The sequence below is a fragment of the Aspergillus sclerotioniger genome (genome assembly GCF_003184525.1).
Source record: "Aspergillus sclerotioniger CBS 115572 chromosome Unknown BO94scaffold_4, whole genome shotgun sequence".
Lineage (NCBI taxonomy): Eukaryota > Fungi > Ascomycota > Eurotiomycetes > Eurotiales > Aspergillaceae > Aspergillus > Aspergillus sclerotioniger.
The window spans coordinates 782,770-797,803 of NW_020290994.1; the positions used below are offsets into that span (position 1 = coordinate 782,770).

The 15,034-nt window shown below is 50.7% G+C and overlaps 7 protein-coding genes across 7 annotated transcripts; 3 read left to right on the forward strand and 4 right to left on the reverse strand.

Moving 5' to 3' along the window:
• The first annotated feature begins 1,269 nt into the window (after positions 1 to 1,269).
• Positions 1,270 to 3,050, forward strand: BO94DRAFT_531577 (uncharacterized protein). Its single transcript, XM_025610933.1, has one exon. The coding sequence runs from the start codon at positions 1,314 to 1,316 to the stop codon at positions 2,892 to 2,894; it is 1,581 nt and encodes a 526-aa protein (XP_025471396.1). The 5' UTR covers positions 1,270 to 1,313; the 3' UTR covers positions 2,895 to 3,050.
• Positions 3,049 to 4,510, reverse strand: BO94DRAFT_572203 (FAD-dependent oxidoreductase; the record flags this gene model as incomplete). The annotated part of the gene is made up of 3 exons (XM_025614908.1): positions 3,966 to 4,510; positions 3,825 to 3,902; positions 3,049 to 3,774 (listed from the first exon to the last, which is right to left on the reverse strand). The coding sequence occupies exons 1-3, from the start codon at positions 4,353 to 4,355 to the stop codon at positions 3,049 to 3,051; spliced, it is 1,194 nt and encodes a 397-aa protein (XP_025471397.1). The 5' UTR covers positions 4,356 to 4,510.
• A 313-nt stretch (positions 4,511 to 4,823) lies between these two features.
• BO94DRAFT_531578 (fungal specific transcription factor domain-containing protein) lies at positions 4,824 to 7,205 on the forward strand. The gene is made up of 5 exons (XM_025610934.1): positions 4,824 to 5,014; positions 5,073 to 5,488; positions 5,540 to 6,267; positions 6,318 to 6,544; positions 6,593 to 7,205. The coding sequence occupies exons 2-5, from the start codon at positions 5,308 to 5,310 to the stop codon at positions 7,116 to 7,118; spliced, it is 1,662 nt and encodes a 553-aa protein (XP_025471398.1). The 5' UTR covers positions 4,824 to 5,014; positions 5,073 to 5,307; the 3' UTR covers positions 7,119 to 7,205.
• Positions 7,206 to 7,432: 227 nt separating this feature from the next.
• BO94DRAFT_610085 (flavin-containing monooxygenase) lies at positions 7,433 to 9,308 on the reverse strand (the record flags this gene model as incomplete). The annotated part of the gene is made up of 7 exons (XM_025616602.1): positions 9,128 to 9,308; positions 8,669 to 9,076; positions 8,556 to 8,620; positions 8,291 to 8,507; positions 8,196 to 8,242; positions 8,005 to 8,142; positions 7,433 to 7,939 (listed from the first exon to the last, which is right to left on the reverse strand). Exons 1-7 carry the CDS (start codon positions 9,285 to 9,287, stop codon positions 7,433 to 7,435), a joined length of 1,542 nt encoding a protein of 513 aa, XP_025471399.1. The 5' UTR covers positions 9,288 to 9,308.
• Positions 9,309 to 10,744: 1,436 nt separating this feature from the next.
• Positions 10,745 to 11,983, forward strand: BO94DRAFT_421375 (uncharacterized protein; the record flags this gene model as incomplete). Its single annotated transcript, XM_025607405.1, has 2 exons — positions 10,745 to 11,361; positions 11,407 to 11,983. Coding segments are annotated over 2 exons (1,194 nt in total), but the record flags the coding sequence as incomplete, so codon positions are not given.
• Positions 11,984 to 12,683: 700 nt separating this feature from the next.
• On the reverse strand, positions 12,684 to 13,803 carry BO94DRAFT_582029 (fungal specific transcription factor domain-containing protein; the record flags this gene model as incomplete). Its single annotated transcript, XM_025615449.1, has 3 exons — positions 12,684 to 13,118; positions 13,167 to 13,449; positions 13,499 to 13,803. The coding sequence occupies 3 exons, from the start codon at positions 13,801 to 13,803 to the stop codon at positions 12,684 to 12,686; spliced, it is 1,023 nt and encodes a 340-aa protein (XP_025471401.1).
• Positions 13,619 to 14,951, reverse strand: BO94DRAFT_280426 (Zn(II)2Cys6 transcription factor domain-containing protein). Its single transcript, XM_025606621.1, has one exon. The coding sequence runs from the start codon at positions 14,915 to 14,917 to the stop codon at positions 13,877 to 13,879; it is 1,041 nt and encodes a 346-aa protein (XP_025471402.1). The 5' UTR covers positions 14,918 to 14,951; the 3' UTR covers positions 13,619 to 13,876.
• Positions 14,952 to 15,034: the final 83 nt, after the last annotated feature.

A 15,034-nucleotide genomic window follows, 5' to 3' on the forward strand; every position in this document is an offset into this window, starting at 1 on the left:
GCGGGATCTGGTTGAGGGGAAGTCACCATGGGTGGAGTCATGGCGGGGATTGATCAGCCAGTCCCACCCCTAGTGGCATAGTCCGACAGACTTGCAACGAACGGATGTCTCTAGCATGCACCTAGCGGGATTCCGGCTCATTTACCCGGCGAATAGTAGTATGTATAGGTTTGTCTGATGTGATATGACTCCATACTGTGCCACACAAAATTTTCAATCTAACATAAGGAGAAATCGCCCTATTAAGATATAAGTGCATATGTTCTCATTGTTAGTTGGTGATATTGAACCTGGCCAAACAAAGAGAGGCTGGCTAACCAACTACTGGAGTATTACTCCAGATACTCAGGTTCCTGCAAAGAAATGATATAATTACTAAATATGGTTCATTAGTTGGATCGGGTACGAGGCTCTAAAGAATGACTTCTAGGTCTGAGATGAAGATTCAGTATGCTCAGTGGCCACAAAAAGAGCCTAATTGTGCGTAAAATCCACGTATAATGAATCACGGACCATAAACCTACCTCGAAATAAGGCCTGCAAGGATGTGAAGCTGTGAGATTGCCGAGTTTGGACCGATCTTAGTGGGGCCCGTAGGTTTCCCATTACACCATTCAACCGGATGGTTGAACCTAAAAGCAAGACACTAAACTCTAAGAATATCCTAGGACTGACACCCCTGGCATCCCGAGATATCCGAAAAAGATCCATGAACTCATTAAGTAATGATAATCAACTATTTATGGCTGAAGGTGTGCAGAACATTGCACAGCAGAAAGCCAGGGGATCTAACATCATCGCAATTGAGACATTGTACTACGCACGGCCCATAAGTTCCCAAACGAGTGGCAATAGCTACTGGAAGTCTGGGAGTGATCCTGGTCGCGACCGGCTGTCATGTTACCTGCAAGTACCAAATCCATGGTTTGTGTCGCACATCAGCCTCATGATACATATTTCCACCCTCCCCCATACAAACCGCTCAGATGGCGGTAACCGACCCCTTAAATACACAGTTGTCGCGAGACCGAGTCCATTAGGACGCGAATCTCACCACAGGCTTGTGATCTGATTGGACCCGTTAATTTAGATAGGCATGATCGATGATAGCAGGTCATGACTGGGAAATCGAGTCGAGCTTATCGGTCCTCCAGGCATCCATGGCAGGACCCAGGCAGCAACGCGGGCACGGGCCACGGGCCAATGGCGAACCGGGTCTAGAAGCGGCACCGGCTTCCTGATCTCGAATTTCCCACTCACATAAATAATGGCCACCCGAACATGAGTATCGACTCGCTCTCACAAATCTCCACATGTATCTTCCTGCATTGTCGCAAAGTCTTCTCGTGTTGGCTCTGGCCCTTCTCATCCCCCTCTGGCCGACCAGCACCCTGCCGCTCCTCAACATTCTGAAATCCTTCACCTCGAAGCCCACCATGGCCGGTATTTCCGAGACCCAGAAAGCTCAACTACAGGAGGTTGCAGACCTCATGCTGGAGATCTATCAGACTCTCGCACGGATGCGTTATCTTGACCCTCGGGGAATTCAGATCGGACCCCACAATATCACCGAGCTACGTCCGCTGTATGAACAGCACGGACTGGACCCCTCCATCATCTACCTCTATAGCATACTTCCGTATGTCGACACCGCTGCAGCAGGAAACGAGGATTTCTATAATGGTGGCGAATTCACCGACTTCCGGACCGAGGATGATGTGGAACAAGGTCGTGATCCGTTCTACGCTGGTCCTACGGATGAGGATTTCGACGACGAAGATGGGCCGTACATCCGTCCTTGGGTCACGCCGCTGTCGAGGCTGGGTAATCACCAAAGCGTGATTGTCTATGATGCACGGAAGCACCGGATCTGGATCATCGACCAAGAGGGCTGGTGCAGCACTGATCCTGCCTTGGAGGATGTGGAAGAGGAGACGCCCAAGAGTAAGAATCGAAGTAATTTCGACCATATTCCTAGCCGGCCTGCTGGTGATGTGTTGCGGGATATTATCAGGTGGTACCGCGAACTAAAGGAACTTCCAGGAGGCGGAGAGCACAGCGGCGGTGAGTGGGATCATGAGGACTTGGACCTGAAGGGGCTGTACCGGAAGCATGGATGGCCAGACAATTTTGATGGCGATGCATTCCAAGTGGATAAGGCGAGAGCGTACTGTGCGGACAGGGTCAAGTACGGCGCCGAAGAGCCCTTGCGAGCGGTGGAAAGGTTCAAGAACTGGAAGGAATGGAGTGGCAACACGATCCAGGACCGACGAAAGGCAATTGCTGCGGCTAAGAGTCCGGACGAAGAGTGGGTGACGCGGCTGGAACTATGGGACGCAGAGCGGTCATATCGCAGACATACCGAAGAACTCAAAAAGGCGGAGCAAGAAGCCAGCAGATTATGCCCGGACGGAGTATGTTTGAAATTGGAGGACATACCTCTGTTGGAACTGGATTCGGTACGGCAGGAGTATGAATACAAGCAACGTGAAGCGGAAGATGAGCGAAAATGGATGGAAGAAACGCCCGAATCCAATCCCGAGGACGCGGAGAGATTCCAGAACTCCTTCTACCTCGCAGAAAAGGAGGCTGCAATTTACCGAAAGGCATGGGAAGCTGCCAAAGCTGACGCAGAACGTCTCTGCCCTGGAAGGACGTTGAATGTGACCGGGCCGGAGACTTCGGAGCAGGAGCGTACAATGGCCGAAGTCCAAAGAATGGAAGACCATGCCATGTCTGTGCAACTAGAGCTCGCTGCATTGCGCGAATGGGCAAGTCAAATCCCAGACGATGCCACCACAGCAAAGGACAAGGCCAACAGTAAGATACAGACTTACCAACAATGGTGGGACGATGGCCAGGCCAGGATAGCTACGTTGAAGGCTACGCTATAAAATTCAGCTAGTAGCCAGGTCATCTGCCGATGAATGGGGTTCTCAACTACGGCGGAATGCTTTTCGTTTAAAGATACAGGACTCGATTTATATACGACTTGCTAATTCACCAAAAACATTGTTTCACACCTATTAATACACAAACAACATGTTTTCACTCTCCCTGGTCCTTTCCAGCGGCAAAGGTGCTCATGAAATTGTAAAACTGCTGTGCAGCATTGTCAGCAAACAGCGTGGCCTCACTGTCACTGCTGCGGCGGATCAAATCACGGCCCCGTACAAACATGTCCTCTTCGTATGCGGCCAGAGCCTCTTCCAATTCCGCTCCCACTGAAATCGTGAGATCTGTTTCTCTTTTGCAGTGCTTGACAATACAATCGGCTAACACCACCGCATCGTGCATGCTACAGTTGACGCCTTCTCCAACAAACGGAGTGGAGACGTGTGCAGCATCCCCCAGCAACGTCACCCCAGGGGCCACGCTACGAGCCCAGCCAACTGCTTCTGGATCCATGCGGTACAGCGGCCAGGGACGGAATGGACCTTCAGCATTCCCAACTAATTCCTTGAGCTGTGAGGCATAGGTGGCATAAAATTCACTAGACAGCAGCAAATCGCGCAGTGCCTCTGTCTTGCCGTTAAGGTCTGCAGTCCCGGATCTCCCACAATGCTGGTGGAAACTCTCAGACACAACCAGCCCGAAGTAGACACGATATGTGCCATCGGCGACTTGCTGCACTGCAAGTTTCTTCCTATTGCCGAGCGCTATCATGCTTCCGGGTCCAGCGATCTCACTAGCTGACTTGTGGCTTGGGTTGTTATGCAATAAGCGACCCTCAATGAACATCTTCCCCGAATAGCTCGGCTGGGCCGAAGTGAGCTGAAATACAGTCAATTATCTGGAATATGGCTGAGGACCGTCAGACTCACCAGACGCCGGACCTTGCTCCATGCGCCATCTGCGCCAACAATCAATCGAAATCCGGACGCGGAGGTGCCGTTCGCAAACTGAATAATGCAACCATTATCTTTGGCCCAGTTATTTCTATTGCTTCTTTCCACGGCACTTACTGCGTGACCCCAGCGGATCTTGTGGGCAGGTATTGAGTCGAGAAGAAGCTGTCGAAGTTGCAGGCGATCAATTTCAGGACGGTCAGCATTATCATCTTCGCCGAAGCAGGTGATTGTAGTCCCTCTGTGGTCCAGCACATGCATCCGTGAAGCATCCCAACGCGCAAAGTCTTTGCTGAACCTGTCGAACAAGCCGGCGCGTTTCAGCGCGAGTTGACCGGAGGAGCCATGCAGGTCGAGGGTGCCTCCTTGCTGCCACAGGCCTGGTGTAGATGACTCATCACGCTCGAAGACAACATAATCTGTGATGCCGTTTACCTCGAGGAGACGTGCGAAGACGAGCCCACTTGGTCCGGCTCCGATAATAGCGATAGATGGGGATGGTTTCATTGTGTGCGAAGTCCTCGGGTTGGCGATATACACAAACTTCTGGTAAGATCCGACACGCAGTGAAATACGCACAAAATGAGACTACAATCACGGAACCTCCATACTTAAGAGGCGCTCTCGAAGGTGCCTGTTGATGTTGAGCGTATAGACAGGAGTTTAACATGATTGGACGGGATCGGAAACTGCGGAGGAGCTCCGACTAAACGCTCTCTAATTGGCTACATGGGGCTCGGAACCAGCCGAACCCGCCACTGGGTGCTCTTTCCGTCGGACCCGCGGGACATTCTCCGAGACCTCACTTTCCTGCTACGCAGTTGCAGATGTGAGCGAGACGCCGGAGTCCCCAGCATTCGAAAAAGAAATGGAAGTTAGCAGATCATGGGATACAGGCTCTGGACTTGCTCGGTTTGCGGTGAGCTGGAGATCGTCCGAAGTTCTTACTCACCAGCTGACCCTTATCTCATGAAGTGTGACTTTTGTCGACAAAAGAAACTAAAGTATTGCATACAGTCGAGCACAGCATGAAAGCGTATTCGATTCTGCTGACCAACTCAAAGATGTTCCCGAGATTTGCCGAAATGCAGCACCTGCAAGCCATGGCCTGGAATCTGCCATTACTCGCGAGACAGGTCTCCTAACCGCGCGGCCATTGATGCCAGGTGAGACTCGCATGAGATCATTTTCAAAAGGCCCAGTAGCTGAGAAAGGCCGTCGAAGGAGCCGAGAAATAGACATCGGTAATATTGAGGAGCGCCTGCATCGCCTCGAACAGACAGTGCAGGCCTTAGCGGACACCATCAATCGAGCATTGCAGACAACCCACCGATCAGCATTCGAGAGTGATGATGATCCCAGAGCAACAGTTCCTAGTGCGACAGTTGCTCACGCAAGAAAGGATCCAGGTTCCGGGCTTTATATTGGCCAGTCTCATTCGTTTTCCTTTTTAAGGGACATGTCAGCAAACATTGAGGCAGTCCCCCAACAGGTAAGTGATGACACTCGGCGGAGTGCCTACTCGGGACTTCAGTATCTCGCCACCAATTTGAGAACGGCAAATGCCACTCTACGCACCCAGCAAGACCACGCAAAGTTCTACGTGCCATCCAAGGCCATAGGATATCGTCTGATCAGCCGTTAGTCTCAATTCCGTGCTCCCCATATATTTGGCTGACTAACCAGATCAGAATTTTTGGAGCAGATTGAGCTGGGCGAACCATTTCTTAGCACCCCTCCGGATGAACATTTAGGACAGGTTGTATTTGAACCACACAAGGTGCGAGATATGGGATGGATAATATCTTTCAACTACATGCTTCTTTCCATTGTATCAGACGTGCATGAGAAGGCCGATGAGAAAGAAAATTTTCGGCGGAACGTGCAACTGGCTCTCAACGATAGCAGTATTTTCCTCGAACCGCGTGAAGCGAACATTAAAGCATTTGTCCTGCTAGCCATGCATGGAGAGGAATATGCCGCGCCCAACATTTCCTGGATGCTGTTAGGACATGCCTGTCGACAGGCCGAGGCTCTGGGACTCCACGTCTTAGCTCTCCATTTCGCTGTGGCTCATCAACAACATCGGCTGTGTCTTTTCTGGCTTTTGTTTATGATGGACAAGGCCTGTGCTCTTGCATTTGGCCGCCCTGCCTTTCTACCCACGGCCGTGTATGATCAGGTTCCGCTGCCCGACAATGATTCGTTGCTGAAATTCCACCCGCATGATCGTGCAGCGTTTGGGAACACCCAGGTAAACCCACCGATTTCCACATTTGGCTGTCATTTTCTCCGCAAGTCGTTCGAATTGTCCAAGCTCATGGGTGTTATCCTGGACGTCCTTGTGACCGGAGCATCATCGGAGACGAAGTGCGAGATCCGCATGAAACTGGACGCATGGCATACAGACACTGCCCAGGTATGTAACACCACGTCTTGCGAATGACCAGTCAGCTACTAACTGTGTAGATCCTAACCCAAACCATAGACACGGAGAGTTTGTTCGCTGCTCCAAAACACCTCCGTGAAATGGCTCTAGGAGTCAATAGTTTGAAATTTCAGTACCTGCACGTTCGGGTGCTTCTTCTGAAGGGAGAAGAGTTCTCAGCGCTTCGGCTATCGTCTGCCCGCGAAGCCATATCCTTATTACCAACCATGGTATCGAATTGGAGCTCTGTATACAATGGCGTAGTTTGGTAAGCCAGCAACCAGCAATTCTACATTCTTACTAATTACCACTACAGGCAACTGCTGTATTTCCCCTTTACGCCATTCTTCGTCATATTCGAGAACATTATCCAGCATCGCGGTCCTTCTACGGATACTATCCAGCAGGACCTAACGCTGTTATGTTCCACCGTGACTTATTTCGCTGAAATGAGATCGCAAATGCATCTGCTGGCTCCTGTATGCTCGAGGTTGCAGTCTGTCGCGGATGCATGTATGCGCCTTGCACAATTGCATATTTCAAATTGTGCATCGGATAGTACTAGCGATGATAGGTCATCACAAGGACCAGGGGCGGCACATTCTGTTAGACTCGCAGAGCAAACTGATCATCCAAGCGAGACTCACGAGGCTTTTCCCAGCATCGATGCAGGAGATCTAGACATCGCCAACTATCTCGACTGGCTGCCTGCTGACATGGACCTAAATGCTGTATTGCCCTTATCCGAGAACGAGAGGGGAAACAGTGCAAACCGACGGACTTTGGCTAGTATATTTGATTGGTTCTCCTGGGACGCTTACTACGCGGGCATTGAGACCTGACAGTACTCTTTCGATGGATGATTTCATGAATTCATAACCAAGTCCAGATAATGATGATAAACCAACTCTTGACCTCTATCTCCCTATCCCTCTAACCCAATTCTAGTACTATATGCAACCAAGAAGAAAAGGGTATATACTAAGACTGATAAATCCAATCCCGCCCGACCCCCCAATACATCGACATCCACAAATGGAGCGAATTCCACGGATACACGAACCAGTTCTTCCCGGTGTCTCGATCGACGAAGTACTATCCATACATAGTTAGCTTAGCGTTCACAAGATATGAATACCCCAACTCAAGCCAGGGATCATAAAAAGCAACAAATCATGACAAAAAGCAGTAGAAGGGAAGGGAAGGGAGGGGTGGGGGGGGGGAGATAAGGAAAAAGAAAACTCACACTAGAACACCCCCCCTCTCCGGTCCCATGCACCGTCCCCTCAATCGCCTGATGTAACTGTTCATCAAATATTCGTTCACTTTCCTCTTTTACTTCGACTGTTGTTGCTTCGCCCCGGAGGATGGGCGTTATGGTGGAGATGATTAGATCTACTTCGCTGTTTTCGGGAATATCTGTTAACAAATCTTTGCACAAGGAGGAAAGTAGAACGTACCTTTCAATAACCTGCACGGTCGAGGTATATAACCTCCCTGAGTTTGGTCCAAGGACGTAGAAGAAATTGGGGAATCCGTGCATCGCGACGGTCTTAAAGGTTGCTTTGTGCCCGTAGGTGGACCAGTGCTGGGCCCGGGTTTTGTGGTTTCGGCCTTCTAGAGGGGTGGTATATTGGGTTAGGCTGAAGCCTGTTGCTAAGATCTGGATTTATTCTTAGTTTGATTTTTCGAGGGGGGAAGGTTAATTGGGGAGAGAGGGGGACGTACGATGATGTCGACGGGTATAGAGGACCCGTGCTGTGTTTTTATGGCATTTTTGGTGAGGGAGACTATGGGGTCGTTCGTTAGGGTAACCTTGTGGGTTTGGTGGAGGGAGGTGAGATAGGTGTGGTCGAAGAGGCGGCGCTGGGTTTATGTTAAGTGTATGTGGGAGGAGGGAAGAGAGGGAGAGGGCTTACTTTGCAGCCGAATTCGTATTTTGGAATGAGGAGGTCCCAGTATTGTTCTAGTCCTTGTTAGAGTTGACATTTGGGAGTTGTACAGGGAATAGTACCAGGTGCTGTGTTTTGAACGTATTCTTGACTTGCTTTTTCGGACGCCAGGCGGCGAGTCTTGCCGTTTGGGGTGTTGAGGAATTGGAAGAAGGCGGTCTCCATATAGAGTAGCATAAACAGACGGAGGACGTAGAGGAGAATAGGGATCTGGTGGAAGATGGCTCGCCAGGTGGGGGAGATGTTGTAGTTGTTGGCCTGAACAATGTGATGTGGTGTCTGGGAGGGTTAGCGGCTTCGCTGGTTCAGATGAATATGGGGACAAACCCTCATGAACTGGGTGATGGACTTGGCCCGGTCTGCAATGGCAGGGACTAGCTGTATGGCAGATGCTAATCAGGTTAATATTTGGATGAAGGAGTTGAAGGAGTCAAGCATACCTCCATTCCCAATGACAGCCACATGCTTGTTTGTGAGATCCACGTCGTGTCGCCATCGTGCCGTGTGAATGATCCCCCCCTGGAAGTTCTCAACCCCGGGGATTTTGAGTTCATGGGGATTGACAATTCCTCCCACAGCGGAAACTAAGATTTGACATTCCTGTGTAAAGGATTGGCCGGTGTTGAGGTCCTGCAGTGTCACGATCCACGTTCTTGTCTTTTCTTGCCAGGCTGCCCCTGTCCATTCGGTGTGACCTGTGAAATGGCGATCCACGTCATACTGAATTGCAACAGTAGAGAGGTACTCGAGAATCTCTTCTTGAGGTGGGAATAAGCGAGTGAAATGTGGGTTTGGGGCAAAGGAGAAGGTGTAGGTAAAGCCCGGGACATCAACGGCGCATCCAGGATCTGGCCAGGTTAGCGTTGGACACCCACTGGAACGAACAGAAGGGTCTTAACAGGTATTGGCCCACCAGGTACCCCCTAAACTGCTCTGCCGGTCATAGATGCAGTAGTCATCGAGATTGAAGGCTCGCTTGAGCTTACAAGCCATTGCGAGGCCGGAGATGCCACCGCCGATGATGAGGACTCGACATGGGGGACGGGATGGAAGACCCATTGTTGGCGGTGGAACAGAAAAAGAAAAAGGCGTAGTTGAAGTGAGCCTGGAGGGAGTGAGGAGGTATACTAGAGAGTGGAATGTTTATATTCAAAGGGGGGATGGTTTGCAGGCCGCCGGCATCCGACCAATCCGGGGGGCTCGCTTGGAATTGCTTGTTTGACGGGTTCAGCTCTCCTCGTCGGCATTGTCACCCACAACTTCCCACAACTTCCCTCCACTTTCTTCCACTTCTCTCCATAATCCCCTCAGCATTGCTCATGCAGCCGAGTTCCATCCATCTGGCACCACTTAGCATCCCTCCTGCAAACTCTATCTTTCACCATGAACCAGCCACGATCCCCACCCTGGTCTTCGGAGTCCCCGGCTGCTTTGAAACCCTGCCTACCGGCAGCCCCGGTCATTTGACAGCAACGGACATGGCCATGCTGCCCAATCTTTGGCACCTTGTCAACGTCCAGCCCAGGATTATCCCGGGCGGTTCGGTTCTTTCACTCAGCCAGCCCTGTCCTTAAAGTGGATCCGCGTTCTGACGTTGCTCGCCACACACAAGCTACCCGTGACATGTTCTATATTCAACGGCTCACAATGCGGCAGACTGCCGAGCTGGCTGAGCAAGCAAAGCTGAAGAGTGGAGTGAAAAATTCGGGCACACTCGGGCTCCAGCATTACTTGTGCCACCATAGATCTAGCTCTTTAGTTGAGCGTTACGTCACGACCTTATATTAAGTGATAATCCTCGCACCTGCGTATTTGACTTTCTCGATGAGCGTGAGACATTGCAGCTGCTACATTGTGTTACTGTATCAGGGTTGAAAATCTGGGCTGCTGCTTGCTCGGTACTACGAAATGATTGCTCAAGACATTGCTCTGTTGCTCCTCTACCTCGGGCACAAGTCTCACACCCCATTACTATGGGTCAAGGCTTTAGGGGCTGCCGTGGGACTTGCTGTTTGTACCCTACTTATTGTCTTATCTATATTCCTGGTGCGAGTGTTGCTCCGTCCACGCCAGATGGACTCCCTTTCAGACGAACCCCAGACCGTTATCGGAAGACCCCTGTTGTTTCCCATGACATTCAACCACAAGCGCTTCGTGCCAGTCAAAGATCAATTCAGCAACCGGTTTCTCGCAGTGGGGGTTCCGGTCGGGCTTCGATGTCGGATAGGTAATCTCTTGGCCGTGGATGATGCGACGCTAGATCTACACTGTCCCCCGGGAAAGGGTTGGTCGTGGAAGCGGGCTTTGTCGCATCTCAGCTGTTGGTTTAGCTTTGATTCGGAGCGATACCTACACCGCGGGAGCCACGAACTAGATCTACGGGAGAAGCTTGATGACTTCTTGCGGTCTCAGGTATGATATCTTTCACCCATGACTGACTAGCTGGTTCTCATGTTGTATAGGATCAAGACCCCGCACAGTGGCCATACGCATATCTGCTGGGCATTCCTCAGTTTCTGGGTTGGTCACGCAGCGTGGTCTCGTGGTGGTATCTCTACACCGAAGAGCGAGAGCTCGATGCCATGATCCTCGAGATCAACAATTCATACGATGAGAAAAGAAACATCTTCCTGAAAGTCAGTCGGGTCTCAGAACAGCCTCTGAAAACGTCTGGATCTTCCCAGACGGTGGATTATCTTGAAAACACCTATAAAGTCCGAACCCTCCCGTCTCTGCCCCAATCCACCTTCTACAAAGGCACCTGGACCAAGACGATCTTTGCGTCGGTCTTCGAAAAGGTAGATGGTCTGGTCACGAACAGGTTCATGGACCCGTTGCAGCCGACCTCCTGGAAACCAAATGCTTCCTTCTCCAACATGACAACCATAGCAGAATCTGGAGAAGTCAAAATGGCCACTCGCATGACCTGCTGCGGATCGCCTATTGACCCGACCCAGATGAGCTCATTCCAACTTTTCAAATTCCTCCTCCAATGGACTGTCCCAGGGATGCTCACCACGGCGCACATTATTTTCCAGGCTCTCCGCATCCACTACTCCGGCTTGATGAAGATGAATGTCAAGACTCCGGTCCGGACGGGAAGTGTTGCGCGCCATGCCACCAAGACGGAAATGTATGTCTCCATCCACCCCAATAAATCTCACTAACAAGATATTAGAGACCTTGAGCCCTTCTTCCGCGCATATCTCACCGGCTGCGTTGAGAAACATCCTCATCCCGTCGAGGTCACATACCTCCCATGTCGATCATTTAGCAACGAGACTATTCATTTGCGATCTCCCTCATGCGAGAAAGACCATTCAAGCATCCGTCATGTTTCCATCGAGCCCGCCGATCCAGCCTTCTACACCCGAATCATCAACTACACCAGCATTGAAACAGCACTAGACACCGAACTCCAATCAACCGGCCTTCACGCTGACCCCTCCTCGCAACGACTACTGGTCTCCGATCAAGCTCTTCTTGCCTCAATATTAGGATCTCCTTCATCCCAGAAGACAGACACTATCAAGATTAGAAATAGCCCACCTGCCTTTTCCTGGTATCAGAAAAGCACCATCTCACCCTTCATGGACGACTTCGTTTCCACCTCTTCAGACCCCAGTTCGCGTGCAGTCTACTTCACGATAGCGACCAAACAACGCTTAATAGACCGTTTCGCCCTCGGGTCTGAAACTTTGCTCGGAATATATACGTTTCTCGAATCATGTCTCCTCAGATGGGTGGTCCTGGAAACTCTCACGCTCGTCACAGGTCTATCTGTGGGTAATATTCAGATGGCCCTGACTAGTTCAGCAATTTATCTTTTCTTGATGAGGGGTCTTCGCATGAATGGTGGTGAATTTGTTCGGTTTTAGGTTATGTGGTGGAGGGAAGATTACCTGTCACTGTAGTCAGAGTGTTGTGATACCCATATATCGAAGATATTGTTTTCCTGTCTTTAAGTTCAAGACGGTCTTTGCCCCAAACAGGAGACAGCGAAAATGACGTGAGTACCATCATTACCATCCCATCTTTCTCTATCCTCTCGACATCCAAACGGGCCTTTCATCTCATATATATAACCATAACCCCCCACCCCCCCGGCGCCCTTAAGACAACTACACCCCACCACGTGCCTCCACTGCCATCATCTGGCCTCTCAACCAATGCGTATGAGACACATAATCTCACCTCGCAACCATACCATCAATTTCCACTTGGAAAAGCCTTGATGAGCAGGAGGATGCGCCCATGGGAAAGCTCACGATGTGGTTTTTGAGTCGTCCAATATTGACATACGGGTCCTTAAAGGGGATTAAAATTGGGAAAAGGAGGAATGGAGAGGAAGAGTCGATTATCCCATGACAGATGGATTTCCAAGGCACGTGAGGATGTTTACTGCAGGTAGTAGAGAATGCCAGCTTACCTAATGTCAACAGACCGATGGCTTCATTATATAAACCTTTCCCCGGAAACCATATCCAGATCCAACTCGTTCAACCAGCTAAGAAACTCCTCACCAGCTAGTCCCACACCAAGTGTTTCAGAGGGAAGATGGAATCCATCTCCGAATCCTTGCGGTAAAGAGTCCCCTGGATCTCGAATCACTGGAGCAGCGACGTTCTCCGCTGCATGCTCAACTGAGATTCCATGTTGATGGTTCAGTGTATCATCGAGAAGTTGACTTATTACCTTGGTCAACTCGCTAGCCTCGACTGCGGTCGTCAAGGGCAGCATCTCCGTGCTCCGCACCCATTCGATCAACACGCTCAGCAAGCGAATAACCTCTGAGCGCGGCGTCGAGGCTGGCAGGGGACGATTGGCTCGAGCGTAGGTGTAGAGCTCTGTGACTAGAATCCCGGCGGCGGGGATACCGTAGCTTAGGTACTGGTTTTGATCAGTGGGATCTGAGAGCAGTTGGAGTGTGTGACGTACGATGCACGGAAACGGTCTTTGGACTTCATACGGCTGGTAGTTCCTGGCCAGATCCATGATCATGGATAGAACCTGAAGCGAGGTATCCATCAGGTCCCCGATTGCAGCATTGTTTTCTTTACATCGGATGCGTTGGAGATGCAGGACTCTGAATTGGTAGTCGAAGCGGATCAGGATCCGCGCAAGAGATTCCATCACGTCGCAACTGGTCCAGCAGGTGGGATCGTAGTGGAAGCGGAATGGGATTTGATTCCACACCCCCTGATAGAGGTGGCATGTTTGCCTGACAATTGATGAGCCGTTGACTTAGAGGTACGAATCAGGCGCGGTACAGAAGACGGTCGCCATAATCACTGGCAAATTTGCTTCCCAGTGATAGTTCGAGAACCTGTTCGCGAAGAATAGAAAGAAAATGGCGCATACGCGTGACAGTTGCGGGCATAAGTCTGGCCTCACGATGCCAGCCTTGGCCATCGAGAGATGCTAGTACGGAATTGATTGCTGGGCTGTCGAGAAACAGATCCTCATCCGAAATATCAAGTGGTGGATCTGCATCGCAATATTGGTGCGGCAGGCGAGGAGGACGTGCCATTAGGGTTGCGATCTTCTTGTCCGTTCGATGGACGACAGCCAACATTCTCTTCCTGGTCTCCGCCAGAAAGAAGGGCACGTCACGTGAAGGTTAATGATGGAGACCAATGGTATAAATGTTAGAGATCAGGTCTCCAAAGAGACTGTACAATCGCTCGCCTATAGTTTATCAGTAGCTCATCAACGTATGCAGCAGGGAGGCGGCTACTGGTATCTCCCAATACCTCCATTGTCAAATGGGCATGCATATATCGCGCCCTCAGCATCAAATCACTCACGATTGCATACTTTTTACTGATCTCGATGCATGTATTCCCTGCCAGAACCATTTCTTTCATGAAAGTCTCAACGGTCATGTTCTCATTTGCCAGCTCCAGTATATGATGACCTGGATATCGAACCATGACACTGATACCTGACGAGGCAAACATTAGAGCAATAAACTCCCAACGGAGGTTCTGTCCAGTGAATTGCGCATAGAACTCGCCTGCTGATGTGTCACTAGAGATTTCAAGGGGCCGGCCCGTTGCAGATGTAATCTTCTCATATAGGCCCTTCCAGTTGCCCGTGACATCCCACGGATTACGTTCGATATCCTCTTGAACTCGGCCCAGCGAGTCTATAACTATTGGCGCTGGAACGATGGTGAACCGGCTGACCGAATGATACCACTCTATCTGTTCACGATGAAAAACAATAGCGGAAGCCAGACGGATCAGCCGTGAGGAAGCATAGGCGTGCTCAGTGCGCCAGTACTCAGACTCGGCATAAAGAGACCGGCTTGCCTTTCGTGTGATTCCTCGCGGCGTGTCTTTGAAGACGGACAGGTAGCTCGTCGAGCCCAAGAATTCCGAGTCGTGTGCATCCTTGGCTTTTGAGCCCTTCTGGGGCGATGAGGCTGTAAGGGGAGCTTGATCTGGCGTCAGACCTGCGCTGTTTACTTCCAACGAAGACTGGCGACGAACCCCTCGTCTTTGAGATGCTCTCGTGCGTCCAATCGCTCGGTCCTTGACCCGTGTCAAGGGGGCTGGATGGTAAAAGCACTGGGTGGCATTGCCTCGAGATTGACAACGCCGGCAGATCGGAGTGACATGGTCACACCGAACTTTTGAGAGCCGACATGGCTCGCAGGAGGTCGGCTTTCCGTTGCGACGAAGCATTTGTGTTGGGAGAAGAGGAGAAAGAAGAGGGGGGAGAAGAGGGAGAGGATGGAAATCACAAGGAAGACGATGGAAGAGGCAAGTGCAACCGGACACTTCTCGGAGCTATTCCAAACC

Excerpts from the sequence above, each read along its gene's own strand:
- BO94DRAFT_531577 (XM_025610933.1), top strand. The coding sequence starts at position 1,314 with ATGTATCTTCCTGCATTGTCGCAAAGTCTTCTCGTGTTGGCTCTGGCC.
- BO94DRAFT_531578 (XM_025610934.1), top strand. The coding sequence starts at position 5,308 with ATGTCAGCAAACATTGAGGCAGTCCCCCAACAGGTAAGTGATGACACT. Across the intron at positions 5,489-5,539 it reads AGGATATCGTCTGATCAGCC|AATTTTTGGAGCAGATTGAG; the intron begins GTTAGTCTCAAT and ends TAACCAGATCAG. Across the intron at positions 6,268-6,317 it reads GGCATACAGACACTGCCCAG|ATCCTAACCCAAACCATAGA; the intron begins GTATGTAACACC and ends CTAACTGTGTAG.
- BO94DRAFT_280426 (XM_025606621.1), bottom strand. The coding sequence starts at position 14,917 with ATGCTTCGTCGCAACGGAAAGCCGACCTCCTGCGAGCCATGTCGGCTC.